The sequence below is a fragment of the Oncorhynchus masou genome, chromosome 2 (genome assembly GCF_036934945.1).
Source record: "Oncorhynchus masou masou isolate Uvic2021 chromosome 2, UVic_Omas_1.1, whole genome shotgun sequence".
NCBI lineage: Eukaryota > Metazoa > Chordata > Actinopteri > Salmoniformes > Salmonidae > Oncorhynchus > Oncorhynchus masou.
This window is the reverse complement of record NC_088213.1, coordinates 9,901,572-9,917,331: the sequence shown is the minus strand read 5'-3', so window position 1 is coordinate 9,917,331 and position 15,760 is coordinate 9,901,572. Positions and strand designations below refer to the sequence as shown.

Genomic DNA, 15,760 nt, shown 5'->3' with positions numbered 1-15,760 from the left:
CCCCCTATTACAATAACAGAGGAGATTAGCATGTTATATCATACCCCAAGACATGCTAACCTCCCCCTATTACTATAACAGAGGAGATTAGCATGTTATATCATACCCCAAGACATGCTAACCTCCCCCTATTACAATAACAGAGGAGATTAGCATGCTATATCATACCCAAGACATGCTAACCTCCCCTATTACAATAACAGAGGAGATTAGCATGTTATATCATACCCCCAAGACATGCTAACCTCCCCTATTACAATAACAGAGGAGATTAGCATGTTATATCATACCCCAAGACATGCTAACCTCCCCCCTATTACAATAACAGAGGAGATTAGCATATATCATACCCCCAAGACATGCTAACCTCCCCCTATTACAATAACAGAGGAGATTAGCATGTTATATCATACCCCCAAGACATGCTAACCTCCCCCTATTACAATAACAGAGGAGATTAGCATGCTATATCATACCCCAAGACATGCTAACCTCCCCCTATTACAATAACAGAGGAGATTAGCATGTTATATCATACCCCAAGACATGCTAACCTCCCTCCATTACAATAACAGAGGAGATTAGCATGTTATATCATACCCCCAAGACATGCTAACCTCCCCATTTACAATAACAGAGGAGATTAGCATGTTATATCATACCCCCAAGACATGCTAACCTCCCCTATTACAATAACAGAGGAGTTTAGCATGTTATATCATACCCCCAAGACATGCTAACCTCCCCCTATTACAATAACAGAGGAGATTAGCATGCTATATCATACCCCCAAGACATGCTAACCTCCCCCTATTACAATAACAGAGGAGATTAGCATGTTATATCATACCCCCCAAGACATGCTAACCTCCCCCCTATTACAATAACAGAGGAGATTAGCATGTTATATCATACCCCCCAAGACATGCTAACCTCCCCCTATTACAATAACAGAGGAGTTTAGCATGTTATATCATACCCCCAAGACATGCTAACCTCCCCCCTATTACAATAACAGAGGAGATTAGCATTTTTAAGTGGGTGTGATATTTGTGTGTCTGTAACCTTCTTAATAAACTCAACTGGGTCAGAACGTCTGCAGGTACTCCTGAACATAGAAACAGAATCTCATTATGCCCTGACTGACTTGAATGGGCAGGGCCAGTTCTACTCATTCTAGTTCTGTGCTCCTGAAGACCAAGAGACACGTACAAGGTAACGATACACTGGCTGGTAATATAGGAGATGTTTTATCCTGTGTTTAGTAGGTGTAGGCTATGTGATCCCTGCGGGGGAATTGAACCCACCACCTTACGCTAAAGGTCAAACAGAACAGTTTGAGGTCATAGGTCGGTTTTGTTGTGGAACTCACCTGAGCTCTTGTTAGAAGAGCCCTCAAAGCGGACGAAGGCTTCATGCTGGGCCCTGTGCTTGTTCACATTCAGAGTGCCCTGGAATGGAGGGACAGAGAAACAGAAGACTTAGTGCCCTGGAATGGAGGGACAGAGACACAGAAGACTTAGTACCCTTGAATGGAAGGACAGAAGACTTAGTACCCTGGAATGGAAGGACAGAGAGACAGAAGACTTAGTACCCTGGAATGGAAGGACAGAAGACTTCGTACCCTGGAATGGAAGGACAGAGAGACAGAAGACTTAGTACCCTGGAATAGAAGGACAGAGAGACAGAAGACTTAGTACCCTGGAATGGAAGGGCAGAGAGACAGAAGACTTAGTACCCTGGAATGGAAGGGCAGAGAGACAGAAGACTTAGTACCCTGGAATGGAAGGACAGAGAGACAGAAGACTTAGTACCCTGGAATGGAAGGGCAGAGAGACAGAATACTTAGTACCCTGGAATGGAATGACAGTAGACTTAGTACCCTGGAATGGAAGGGCAGTAGACTTAGTACCCTGGAATGGAATGACAGTAGACTTAGTACCCTGGAATGGAAGGACAGTAGACTTAGTACCCTGGAATGGAAGGGCAGTAGACTTAGTACCCTGGAATGGAAGGACAGAGAGACAGAAGACTTAGTACCCTGGAATGGAAGGGCAGTAGACTTAGTACCCTGGAATGGAAGGACAGAGAGACAGAAGACTTAGTACCCTGGAATGGAAGGACAGAAGACTTAGTACCCTGAAATGGAAGGACAGAAGACTTAGTACCCTGGAATGGAAGGACAGAAGACTTAGTACCCTGGAATGGAAGGACAGAAGACTTAGTACCCTGGAATGGAAGGGCAGAAGACTTAGTACCCTGGAATGGAAGGACAGAGAAACAGAAGACTTAGTACCCTGGAATGGAAGGACAGAGAGACAGAAGACTTAGTACCCTGGAATGGAAGGACAGAGAAACAGAAGACTTAGTACCCTGGAATGGAAGGGCAGAGAGACAGAGGACTTAGTACCCTGGAATGGAAGGACAGAGAGACAGAAGACTTAGTACCCTGGAATGGAATGACAGTAGACTTAGTACCCTGGAATGGAAGGGCAGTAGACTTAGTACCCTTGAATGGAAGGACAGAAGACTTAGTACCCTGGAATGGAAGGGCAGTAGACTTAGTGCCCTGGAATGGAAGGGAGGGACAGAGAGACAGAAGACTTAGTACCCTGGAATGGAAGGACAGAGAGACAGAAGACGTAGTGCCCTGGAATGGAAGGAAGGGACAGAGAAGAAAACTTTTTTTTAAATGTTTTTTTTATGTCATTTAGCAGATGCTCATATCCAGAGCAACTTACAGGAGCAATTAGGGTTAAGTGCCTTGTTCAAGGGCACATCGGGCAGATTTCACCTAGTCAGCTCTAGGATTCGAATCAGCAACCTTTTGGTTACTGGCCTAACCGCTAGGCTCGCCCCCACCCCACATTGGGGGGACATTTTCATTTCACAGAAATGTGTATTTTTTGGTGTTTTTGGTGTTTGCTTTTCTCCAGAGTGGTTGTGTTTGTAAGCCTCAAAATGGCTGTCGAGGAGGACCTTCACATCTGAGTGTAGTTTGGAGTAAAGAGGACCTTCACATCTGAGTGTAGTTTGGAGTAAAGAGGACCTTCACATCTGAGTGTAGTTTGGAATAAAGAGGAGGACCTTCACATCTGAGTGTAGTTTGGAGTAAAGAGGACCTTCACATCTGAGTGTAGTTTGGAGTAAAGAGGACCTTCACACCTGAGTGTAGTTTGGAGTAAAGATGACCTTCACACCTGCGTGTAGTTTGGAGTAAAGAGGAGGACCTTCACACCTGAGTGTAGTTTGGAGTAAAGATGACCTTCACACCTGCGTGTAGTTTGGAGTAAAGAGGAGGACCTTCACACCTGCGTGTAGTTTGGAGTAAAGAGGACCTTCACATCTGAGTGTAGTTTGGAGTAAAGAGGAGGACCTTCACACCTGAGTGTAGTTTGGAGTAAAGAGGACCTTCACATCTGAGTGTAGTTTGGAGTAAAGAGGACCTTCACATCTGAGTGTAGTTTGGAGTAAAGAGGACCTTCACATCTGAGTGTAGTTTGGAGTAAAGAGGAGGACCTTCACACCTGAGTGTAGTTTGGAGTAAAGAGGAGGACCTTCACATCTGAGTGTAGTTTGGAGTAAAGAGGACCTTCACATCTGAGTGTAGTTTGGAGTAAAGAGGACCTTCACATCTGAGTGTAGTTTGGAGTAAAGAGGACCTTCACATCTGAGTGTAGTTTGGAGTAAAGAGGACCTTCACACATGACACGGGCTGCTCTTCATGACTTTATGTGTTCCACTAAGGAGAGATGTTACAGTGTGCTTCTGAGAGCACACACACACACACACACACACACACACACACACACACACACACACACACACACACACACACACACACACACACACACACACACACACACACACACACACACACACACACACACACACACACACACACGCCCCCTCCACCTGCCTGTATGTATCGGCCAGACTTAATGCCAGCCTGCAGGACCTCGGCAGGCAGGTGTTCAGTGTACTCTCTCTCCGTCCCCTCGCTCCCTTTCTCCTGCAGGGACTGAGCGATGGAGCAGTACAGCTCCAGGGCAGCCTGCAGCTCCGGCCAGAACGTCTGCAGGTACTCCTGAACATAGAAACAGAATCTCATTATGCCCTGACTGACTTGAATGGGCAGGGACAGTTCTACTCATTCTAGTTCTGTGCTCCTGAAGACCAAGAGACACGCACAAGGTAACGATAAACTGGCTGGTAATATTAGGAGATGTTTTATCCTGTGTTCAGTATGTGTAGGCTATGTGATCCCTGCGGGGGAATTGAACCCACAACCCTGGGTCTCACTCTTTACCAACGGAGCCACAGGACCGACAACATAGTATACACTATACCAACGGAATGAAAACTGATCTGAACCCAACCTGGCTTCTTGTATGGGTCCTTTTGACTGATGTTCCCTGAGGTTCCATTACCCAGGTATTCACCTATAGAGGGTTCTCATTACCCAGGTATTCACCTATAGAGGAGTTTCAGCAGGGTTCTCATTACCCAGGTATTCACCTATAGAGGAGTATTCAGCAGGGTTCTCATTACCCAGGTATTCACCTATAGAGGAGTATTCAGCAGGGTTCTCATTACCCAGGTATTCACCTATGAGGAGTATTCAGCAGGGTTCTCATTACCCAGGTATTCACCTATAGAGGAGTATTCAGCAGGGTTCTCATCTCCAGGTATTAACCTATAGAGGAGTATTCAGCAGGGTTCTCATTCCCAGGTATTCACCTATAGAGGAGTATTCAGCAGGGTTCTCATTACCCAGGTATTCACCTATACCTATAGAGGTCCATTCAGCAGGGTTTCACCTATAGAGGTCATTACCCAGGTATTCACCTACAGAGGTTCAGTATTCAGCAGGGTTCTCATTACCCAGGTATTCACCTATAGAGTAGTATTCAGCAGGGTTCTCATTACCCAGGTATTCACCTATAGAGGTTCAGTATTCAGCAGGGTTCTCATTACCCAGGTATTCACCTATAGAGGTTCAGTATTCAGCAGGGTTCTCATTACCCAGGTATTCACCTATAGAGGTCCAGCATTCAGCAGGGTTCTCATTACCCAGGTATTCACCTATAGAGGTTCAGTATTCAGCAGGGTTCTCATTACCCAGGTATTCACCTATAGAGGTTCAGTATTCAGCAGGGTTCTCATTACCCAGGTATTCTCCTATAGAGATTCAGTATTCAGCAGGGTTCTCATTACCCAGGTATTCACCTATAGAGGTTCAGTATTCAGCAGGGTTCTCATTACCCAGGTATTCACCTATAGAGGAGTATTCAGCAGGGTTCTCATTACCCAGATATTCACCTATAGAGATTCAGTATTCAGCAGGGTTCTCATTACCCAGGTATTCACCTATAGAGGAGTATTCAGCAGTGTTCTCATTATAGGTGAATACCTGGGTAATATTCTGAACCCCATAGGTGAAACACCTGGGTAGAGGAGTATTCAGCAGGGTTCTCATTACCCAGGTATTCACCTATAGAGGTTCAGTATTCAGCAGGGTTCTCATTACCCAGGTATTCACCTATAGAGGAGTATTCAGCAGGGTTCTCATTACCCAGGTATTCACCTATAGAGGTTCAGTATTCAGCAGGGTTCTCAATACACAGGTATTCTCCTATAGAGGAGTATTCAGCAGGGTTCCCATTACCCAGGTATTCACCTATAGAAGATTGTATTCATTACCCAGGTATTCACCTATAGGGTATTCTTCTCATTACCCAGGTATTCACCTACAGAGGAGTATTCAGCAGGGTTCTCAATACACAGGTATTCTCCTATAGAGGAGTATTCAGCAGGGTTCCCATTACCCAGGTATTCACCTATAGAAGAGTATTCAGCAGGGTTCTCATTACCCAGGTATTCACCTATAGAGGAGTATTCAGCAGGGTTCTCATTACCCAGGTATTCACCTACAGAGGTTCATTACCCAGGTATTCAGAGGTTCAGGGTTCTCATTACCCAGGTATTCTCCTATAGAGATTCAGTATTCAGCAGGGTTCTCATTCCCAGGTATTCACCTATAGAGGAGTATTCAGCAGGGTCCTCATTACCCAGGTCTTCACCTATAGAGGAGTATTCAGCAGGGTTCTCATTACCCAGGTATTCACCTACAGAGGTTCAGTATTCAGCAGGGTTCTCATTACCCAGGTATTCTCCTATAGAGATTCAGTATTCAGCAGGGTTCTCATTCCCAGGTATTCACCTATAGAGGAGTATTCAGCAGGGTTCTCAATACCCAGGTATTCACCTATAGAGGTTCAGTATTCAGCAGGGTTCTCATTACCCAGGTATCCACCTATAGAGGAGTATTCAGCAGGGTTCTCATTACCCAGGTATTCACCTATAGAGGAGTATTCAGCAGGGTTCTCATTACCCAGGTATTCACCTATAGAGGAGTATTCAGCAGGGTTCTCATTACCCAGGTATCCACCTATAGAGGAGTATTCAGCAGGGTTCTCATTACCCAGGTATTCACCTATAGAGGAGTATTCAGCAGGGTTCTCATTACCCAGGTATTCACCTATAGAGGTTCAGTATTCAGCAGGGTTTTCATTACCCAGGTATTCACCTATAGAGGTTCAGTATTCAGCAGGGTTCTCATTACCCAGGTATTCACCTATAGAGAAGTATTCAGCAGGGTTCTCATTACCCAGGTATTCACCAATAGAGGTTCAGTATTCAGCAGGGTTCTCATTACCCAGGTATTCACCTATAGAGGAGTATTCAGCAGGGTCCTCATTACCCAGGTATTCACCTATAGAGGTTCAGTATTCAGCAGGGTTCTCAATACCCAGGTATTCTCCTATAGAGGAGTATTCAGCAGGGTTCTCATTACCCAGGTATTCACCTATAGAGGAGTATTCAGCAGGGTTCTCATTACCCAGGTATTCACCTATAGAGGAGTATTCAGTATACCATGGATGTATCTTTAATCATGTTAGCACCATTGAAGGGCAATGGGACAGAACAGGCATTTGGGTACGTGGCGTGTACTATAGTGTTGTACCTGTGTACAGAGGACATAAACACCACAGTTGAGGCTGTGTGTACTATAGTTTTGTACCTGTGTACAGAGGATATAAACACCACAGTTGAGGCTGTGTGTACTATAGTGTGTACCTGTGTACAGAGGAAGTAGTTACCACAGTTGAGGCTGTGTGTACTATAGTGTGTACCTGTGTACAGAGGAAGTAGTTACCACAGTTGAGGCTGTGTGTACTATAGTGTTGTACCTGTGTACAGAGGACATAAACACCACAGTTGAGGCTGTGTGTACTATAGTGTTGTACCTGTGTACAGAGGAAGTAGACACCACAGTTGAGGCTGTGTGTACTATAGTGTTGTACCTGTGTACAGAGGACATAGACACCACAGTTGAGGCTGTGTGTACTATAGTGTTGTACCTGTGTACAGAGGACATAGACACCACAGTTGAGGCTGCTGTACTCTGCCACAGCGGTCTGGTCTTCAGTGATCATCACTACTGGCTTCAGCCCTGCCAGGTGGTCATGGTACCACACCGCAGCTTGATACACACACCTACGGGGGAGGGAGACGAGGACACACCTGCGTTACCATACACATACAGATACACAGAGTGATGCCTGAACACACACAATTCCAATGTACGTATTATGTACCTACAAATGGCAACAAACTTGACTTGCATTAACTGGCTTAATATTGGGTTTTACAGTCAGAGGAGGAGGATGAAGAGGAGGGTGAAGGCAGAGGAGTAGGAGAAGGAGGAAGAAGGCGGAGGAGGATGAAGGTAGAGGAGGATGAAGGTAGAGGAGGATGAAGAGGAGGATGAAGGAGGAGGAGTAGGAGGAAGAAGGTGGAGGAGGATGAAGGTAGAGGAGGATGAAGAGGAGGGTGAAGGCAGAGGAGTAGGAGAAGGAGGAAGAAGAGGATGATGAAGGAGGAGGATGAATGCAGAGGAGGATGAAGGTAGAGGAGGATGAAGGTAGAGGAGGATGAAGGCAGAGGAGGATGAAGGTAGAGGAGGATGAAGGTAGAGGAGGATGAAGGCAGAAGAAGGCGGAGAAAGAAGAAGGCAGAGGAGGATGAAGAGGATGATGATGAAGGAGGAGGATGAAGGCAGAAGAAGGCGGAGAGAGAAGAAGGCAGAGGAGGATGAAGGCGGAATAGGATAAAGAGGATGAAGGCAGCGAGGATGAAGAAGGAGGAGGATTTTAATTTGATTTATTTTACCAGTCAAGTCAGTTAAGAACAAATTCTTATTGACAATGACGGCCTAGGAACAGTGGGTTAACTGCCTTGAACAGGGGCAGAACGACAGATTTTTACCTCGTCAGCTCAGGGATTCGATCTAGCAACCTTTCAGTTACTGGCCCAACACTCTAACCACTAGGCTACCTGCCACCCCAGGATGAAGGAGGAGGATGACGATGAAGGAGGAGGATGAAGGCAGAGGATGAAGACGGAGGAGGTGGTGTAGGAAGGCCACTCACCTGGTCTGCCATTTGTCCTGCGGCTCTCCCTTTTCTCTGGGGCAGTAGGAATACTCCTGGAACTCGTTGGCAAACAGGATACAGTGATGACGGGGGTCCTTCAGCAAGCTGCGTAGCCGGTTGTACTGCCTGATAGAAACAATTCATTTTCTACTCAAAGTGCATCGTTTTGCTGATATAAAGTGGGATAAAACAAATACCTTAAAATAGTAGACAAGACATAAACAACGTAAAAGATAACAAGAAATCGCAGAGAGGGCAACTCATGAAGTATGGTCTCATGTAGTACCATGAAGTATGGTCTCATGAAGTACCATGAAGTAGGGTCCTAGATTTGACACCAGCTACAGCAGTAGCTTTAAAGTACTTACATAAAAAATACTTTAAAGTACTTACGTAAAAAATACTTTAAAGTACTTAAGTAAAAAATACTTTAAAGTACTTAAGTAAAAAATACTTTAAAGTACTTAAGTAAAAATACTTTAAAGTACTTAAGTAAAAAATACTTTAAAGTACTTACGTAAAAAATACTTTAAAGTACTTAAGTAAAAATACTTTAAAGTACTTACGTAAAAAATACTTTAAAGTACTTAAGTAAAAATACTTTAAAGTACTTACGTAAAAAATACTTTAAAGTACTTAAGTAAAAATACTTTAAAGTACTGCTTAAGTAGTTTTTTGGGGTTATCTGTACTTTACTATTGTCACGTTCGTTGAATGGAGGATGTGATGTGAATACGTTCTTCTTTTTAATGAAACGAAGAACACTTAAACAAACTTTACAAAACAACAAAACGAACGTGAAACTATATATAAACAAATACAGACACAGGCACTAACACATAGACAATAACCCACGAAATACCCAAGGAATATGGCTGCCTAAATATGGTTCCCAATCAGAGACAATGATAAACAGCTGCCTCTAATTGAGAACCAATCTAGGCAACCATAGACATACATAACACCTTGACTACTAAACCCCAATAGACATACAAAACCCCTAGACAGGGCCAAACACATACATCAGTTACTGTCACACTCTGACTTAACCAAAATAATAAAGAAAACAAAGAATACTAAGGTCAGGGCGTGACAACTATTTATAGTTTTGACAACTTTAACGTCCTTACATTCCTAAAGAAAATGATGTATTTTTTATTCCATGCATTTTCCCTGACACCTAAAAGTACTCGTTCAATTTTAAATGCTTAGCAGGACAGGAAAATTGTCTAATTCGCACACTTGTCAATAGAACATCCCTGGTCGTCACTACAGCCTCTGATCTGGTGGACTCACTAAACACATGCTTGGTTTGTAAATGATGTCTGGGTGTTGGAGCGTGCCCCTGGCTATTTGTAAATTAAAAACACAAGAAAATGATTCCGTCTGGTTTGCTTTATATAAGGAATTTAAATGATTTATACTTTGACTTTGACTTTTGATACTTCAGTATATTTTAGCAATTATATTTATTTGTAATACTTTAAGTATATTTAAAACCAAATACTTTCAGACTTTTAAGTAGTAAGTAGTTAAGTAGTATTTTACTTTACCTCTACTCAGGTATGACAGTTGTGTACTTTTTCCACCACTGCTAATAACCTTGTAGCCTAATAACCTTGTAGCCTAATAACCTAGTAACCTACAGTATGTAGCCTAATAACCTGGTAGCCTAATAACCTTGTAGCCTAATAACCTCGTAGCCTACAGTATGTAGCCTAATAACCTTGTAACCTACACTATGTAGCCTAATAACCTCGTAGCCTAATAACCTTGTAGCCTAATAACCGTGTAGCCTACACTATGTAGCCTAATAACCTCGTAGCCTAATAACCTTGTAGCCTACAGTATGTAGCCTAATAACCTCATAGCCTACAGTACGTAGCCTAATAACCTCATAGCCTAATAACCTTGTAGCCTACAGTATGTAGCCTAATATCCTTGTAGCCTACAGTATGTAGCCTAATAACCTCGTAGCCTAAAAACCTCGTAGCCTACAGTAGGTAGCCTAATAACCGTGTAGCCTACAGTATGCAGCCTAATAACCTCGTAGCCTAATAACCTTGTAGCCTAATAACCGTGTAGCCTACAGTATGTAACCTAATAACCTACAGTATGTAACCTACAGTATGTACCCTAGCAACCTGCAGTATGTAGCCTACAGTATGGGACCTTGTTGCCTACAGTATGTAGCCTAATAACCTAGTAACCTACAGTATGTATCCTAATAACCTAGTAACCTACAATATGTATCCTAATAACCTAGTAACCTACAGTATGTAGCCTAATAACCTAGTAACCTACAGTATGTAGCCTAATAACCTCGTAGCCTAATAACCTTGTAACCTAATAACCTTGTAGCCTACAGTATGTAGCCTAATAACCTTGTAGCCTAATAACCTTGTAGCCTAATAACCTTGTAGCCTACAGTATGTAGCCTAATAACCTTGTAGCCTAATAACCTTGTAGCCTAATACCTTGTAGCCTACAGTATGTAGCCTAATAACCTAGTAACCTACAGTAATAACCTAGTAACCTACAGTATGTAGCCTAATAACCTCGTAGCCTAATAACCTTGTAACCTAATAACCTTGTAGCCTACACTATGTAGCCTAATAACCTCGTAGCCTAATAACCTTGTAGCCTACAGTATGTAGCCTAATAACCTCATAGCCTACAGTACGTAGCCTAATAACCTCATAGCCTAATAACCTTGTAGCCTACAGTATGTAGCCTAATATCCTTGTAGCCTACAGTATGTAGCCTAATAACCTCGTAGCCTAAAAACCTCGTAGCCTACAGTAGGTAGCCTAATAACCGTGTAGCCTACAGTATGTAGCCTAATAACCTCGTAGCTTAATAACCTTGTAGCCTAATACCTTGTAGCCTACAGTATGTAGCCTAATAACCTCGTAGCCTACAGTATGCAGCCTAATAACCTCGTAGCCTAATAACCTTGTAGCCTAATAACCGTGTAGCCTACAGTATGTAACCTAATAACCTACAGTATGTAACCTACAGTATGTACCCTAGCAACCTGCAGTATGTAGCCTACAGTATGGGACCTTGTTGCCTACAGTATGTAGCCTAATAACCTAGTAACCTACAGTATGTATCCTAATAACCTAGTAACCTACAATATGTATCCTAATAACCTAGTAACCTACAGTATGTAGCCTAATAACCTAGTAACCTACAGTATGTAGCCTAATAACCTCGTAGCCTAATAACCTTGTAACCTAATAACCTTGTAACCTAATAACCTTGTAGCCTACAGTATGTAGCCTAATAACCTTGTAGCCTAATAACCTTGTAGCCTAATAACCTTGTAGCCTACAGTATGTAGCCTAATAACCTTGTAGCCTAATAACCTTGTAGCCTAATACCTTGTAGCCTACAGTATGTAGCCTAATAACCTAGTAACCTACAGTAATAACCTAGTAACCTACAGTATGTAGCCTAATAACCTCGTAGCCTAATAACCTTGTAACCTAATAACCTTGTAGCCTACAGTATGTAGCCTAATAACCTTGTAGCCTAATAACCTTGTAGCCTAATACCTTGTAGCCTACAGTATGTAGCCTAATAACCTTGTAGCCTACAGTATGTAGCCTAATAACCTCGTAGCCTAATAACCACGTAGCCTAATAACCTCGTAGCCTAATAACCTCGTAGCCTACAGTATGTAGCCTAATAACCTTGCAGCCTAATAACCCTTTAGCCTACACTATGGGACCTTGTAGCCTACAGTATGTATCCCAATAAACTAGTAACCTACAGTATGTATCCTAATAACCTAGTAACGTACAGTATGTAGCCTAATAACCTGGTAACCTACAGTATGTAAACTACAGTATGTAACCTAATAACCTACAGTATGTAACCTACAGTATGTATCCCAGCAACCTGCAGTATGTAGCCTACAGTATGTAACCTTGAAGCCTACAGTATGTATCCTAATAACCTAGTAACCCACAGTATGTAACCTAATAACCTACAGTATGTAACCTACAGTATGTACCCTAGCAACCTGCAGTATGTAGCCTACAGTATGTAACCTTGTAGCCTACAGTATGTAGCCTAATAACCTTGTAGCCTACAGTATGTACCCTAGCAACCTGCAGTATGTAGCCTACAGTATGTAACCTTGTAGCCTACAGTATGTAGCCTAATAACCTAGTAACCTACAGTATGTACCCTAGCAACCTGCAGTATGTAGCCTACAGTATGTAACCTTGTAGCCTACAGTATGTAGCCTAATAACCTAGTAACCTACAGTATGTAGCATAATAACCTTGCAGCCTACAGTATGTAACCTACAGTATGTAACCTACAGTATGTAGCCTAATAACCTAGTAACCTACCGTATGTAGCCTAATAACCTAGTAACCTACAGTATGTAGCATAATAACCTTGCAGCCTACAGTATGTAACCTACAGTATGTAACCTACAGTATGTAGCCTAATAACCTAGTAACCTACAGTATGTAGCCTAATAACCTTGTAGAATACAGTATGTGATAACCCACAGTATGTAATAACCCACAGTATGTGATAACCAACAGTATGTGATAACCCACAGTATGCGATAACCCACAGTACGTGATAACCCACAGTATGTGATAACCCACAGTATGTAATAACCCACAGTACGTGATAACCCACAGTACGTGATAACCCACAGTATGTGATAACCCACAGTATGCGATAACCCACAGTACGTGATAACCCACAGTACGTGATAACCCACAGTATGTGATAACCCACAGTATGTGATAACCCACAGTACGTGATAACCCACAGTATGTGATAACCCACAGTATGTGATAACCCACAGTATGTGATAACCCACAGTATGTAATAACTCAATACACAGATCTTTCCTACCAACAGGATAGCGTGTCAGTGGGTATAACAGAGTCTCCCTGACTCAGCGGTTCATCCTGGGGTCCCCTGTGTGTTGTAGTGAATAGAGCTCTGCAATTTAACCAACTACACAGCATGACATCAGCACAACACACACACACACACACACACACACACACACACACACACACACACACAACCGAAGACTCTGAAAAGTGAAGCCTCGTCACGTTAACGATGCAACAGATTTATAAAACGGGAGCTAACGGAAACAAAAGGAGAACGAGGACGAGGACTACTGAAAGCCTACCGGGACTGTTATTTACACCAAGTCATCAACTCTGGACAACAACTAACACCAATGTGTGTGTGTATTGTATAAGTAGCGTCTGCTGTACACTGTTAGAAGTGGCTACATTATTCATCCACAGGCTACATCCTGTTTAAGCTTGATCAGCATCGCCGTGCTGTAATGAGGTTGTGCTTTTACCCACTTCTCGATAGGTGGATTTCTATTGAAGGTAACACGGAGGAAGTTGCCCTCTACGTGTCATTCGATCACCTCTGACGAGGACTTGAGCCTACACCTCACGTCGCCTCAGAGAGGTCGCGGCATGGCCGCGGCTGTGCGGACACCTAAAGAGCTGTCTCCGAGGCGGTGTTGAGGGTGCGCCATTGGCTATTTAGGTCTACTACACCTGTGTCCTCCTCTATGATAGACATGTCACAATGTGTAGGTTTAATATACCTGTGTCCTCCACTATGATAGATATGTCACAATGTGTCGGTTTAATACACTTGTGTCCTCCGCTATGATAGATATGTGTCCTCCGCTATGATAGACATGTCATAATGTGTAGGTTTAACACACCTGGGTCCTCCGCTATGATAGACATGTGTCCTCCGCTATGATAGACATGTCACAATGTGTAGGTATAACACACCTGTGTCCTCCGCTATGATAGATATGTCATAATGTGTAGGTATAACACACCTGTGTCCTCCGCTATGATAGATATGTCACAATTTGTAGGTATAACACACCTGTGTCCTCCACTATGATAGATATGTGTCCTCCGCTATGATAGACATGTCATAATGTGTAGGTTTAACACACCTGTGTCCTCCGCTATGATAGATATGTCACAATGTGTAGGTTTAACACACCTGTGTCCTCCACTATGATAGATATGTGTCCTCCACTATGATAGATATGTGTCCTCCTCTATGATAGATATGTGTCCTCCTCTATGATAGATATGTGTCCTCCTCTATGATAGATATGTGTCCTCCTCTATGATAGATATGTGTCCTCCACTATGATAGATATGTGTCCTCCTCTATGATAGATATGTGTCCTCCTCTATGATAGATATGTGTCCTCCTCTATGATAGATATGTGTCCTCCACTATGATAGATATGTGTCCTCCACTATGATAGACATGTGTCCTCCTCTATGATAGATATGTGTCCTCCTCTATGATAGATATGTCATAATGTGTAGGTTTAACATACCTGTGTCCTCCGCTATGATAGATATGTGTCCTCCTCTATGATAGATATGTGTCCTCCTCTATGATAGATATGTGTCCTCCACTATGATAGACATGTGTCCTCCTCTATGATAGATATGTGTCCTCCACTATGATAGATATGTGTCTTCCTCTATGATAGATATGTGTCCTCCTCTATGATAGATATGTGTCCTCCTCTATGATAGATATGTGTCCTCCTCTATGATAGATGTGTCCTCCTCTATGATAGATATGTGTCCTCCGCTATGATAGATATGTGTCCTCCACTATGATAGATATGTGTCCTCCGCTATGATAGATATGTGTCCTCCGCTATGATAGATATGTGTCCTCCACTATGATAGATATGTGTCCTCCACTATGATAGATATGTGTCCTCCACTATGATAGATATGTGTCCTCCACTATGATAGATATGTGTCCTCCGCTATGATAGATATGTGTCCTCCGCTATGATAGATATGTCACAATGTGTAGGTCTACTACACCTGTGTCCTCCGCTATGATAGATATGTGTCCTCCGCTATGATAGATATGTGTCCTCCACTATGATAGATATGTCATAATGTGTAGGTTTAACACACCTGTGTCCTCCGCTATGATAGATATGTGTCCTCCGCTATGATAGATATGTGTCCTCCACTATGATAGACACGTCATAAGGTGTATGTCTACTCTGCCCTACCAAGCAAAAGTGTAGTAACTGCACATTTGGTCAAAAATGAGTTCTGATCCTTGTTCTATACATGAAATACCTGTTTTATCACGTGGACAAATATCCTGCCTCCATTGTGTTGTGTTACGGAGAAAATGGGGGTCAGTTTCTGCAGTAACTGCAAGAAGTTACATTGAAACCAAGG

The 15,760-nt window shown here is 42.8% G+C and overlaps 2 protein-coding genes and 1 pseudogene across 2 annotated transcripts in view; all 3 read right to left on the bottom strand.

The window, feature by feature from the left end:
• LOC135555088 (DIS3-like exonuclease 1) overlaps positions 1-1,456 on the bottom strand; it is a 36,312-nt pseudogene extending 34,856 nt beyond the window's left edge.
• On the bottom strand, positions 1,177-8,632 carry LOC135552477 (DIS3-like exonuclease 1; the record flags this gene model as incomplete). Its single annotated transcript, XM_064984138.1, has 5 exons — positions 1,177-1,190; positions 1,373-1,451; positions 3,905-4,087; positions 7,425-7,560; positions 8,496-8,632. Coding segments are annotated over 5 exons (549 nt in total), but the record flags the coding sequence as incomplete, so codon positions are not given.
• Positions 8,633-14,000: 5,368 nt separating this feature from the next.
• LOC135552469 (lactase-like protein) overlaps positions 14,001-15,760 on the bottom strand; it is a 14,370-nt gene continuing 12,610 nt past the window's right edge. The window contains exon 8 of the mRNA XM_064984128.1: positions 14,001-14,074. Within this exon, the coding sequence (XP_064840200.1) occupies positions 14,001-14,074 (74 nt within the window). The remainder of the gene's footprint in view (positions 14,075-15,760) is intronic.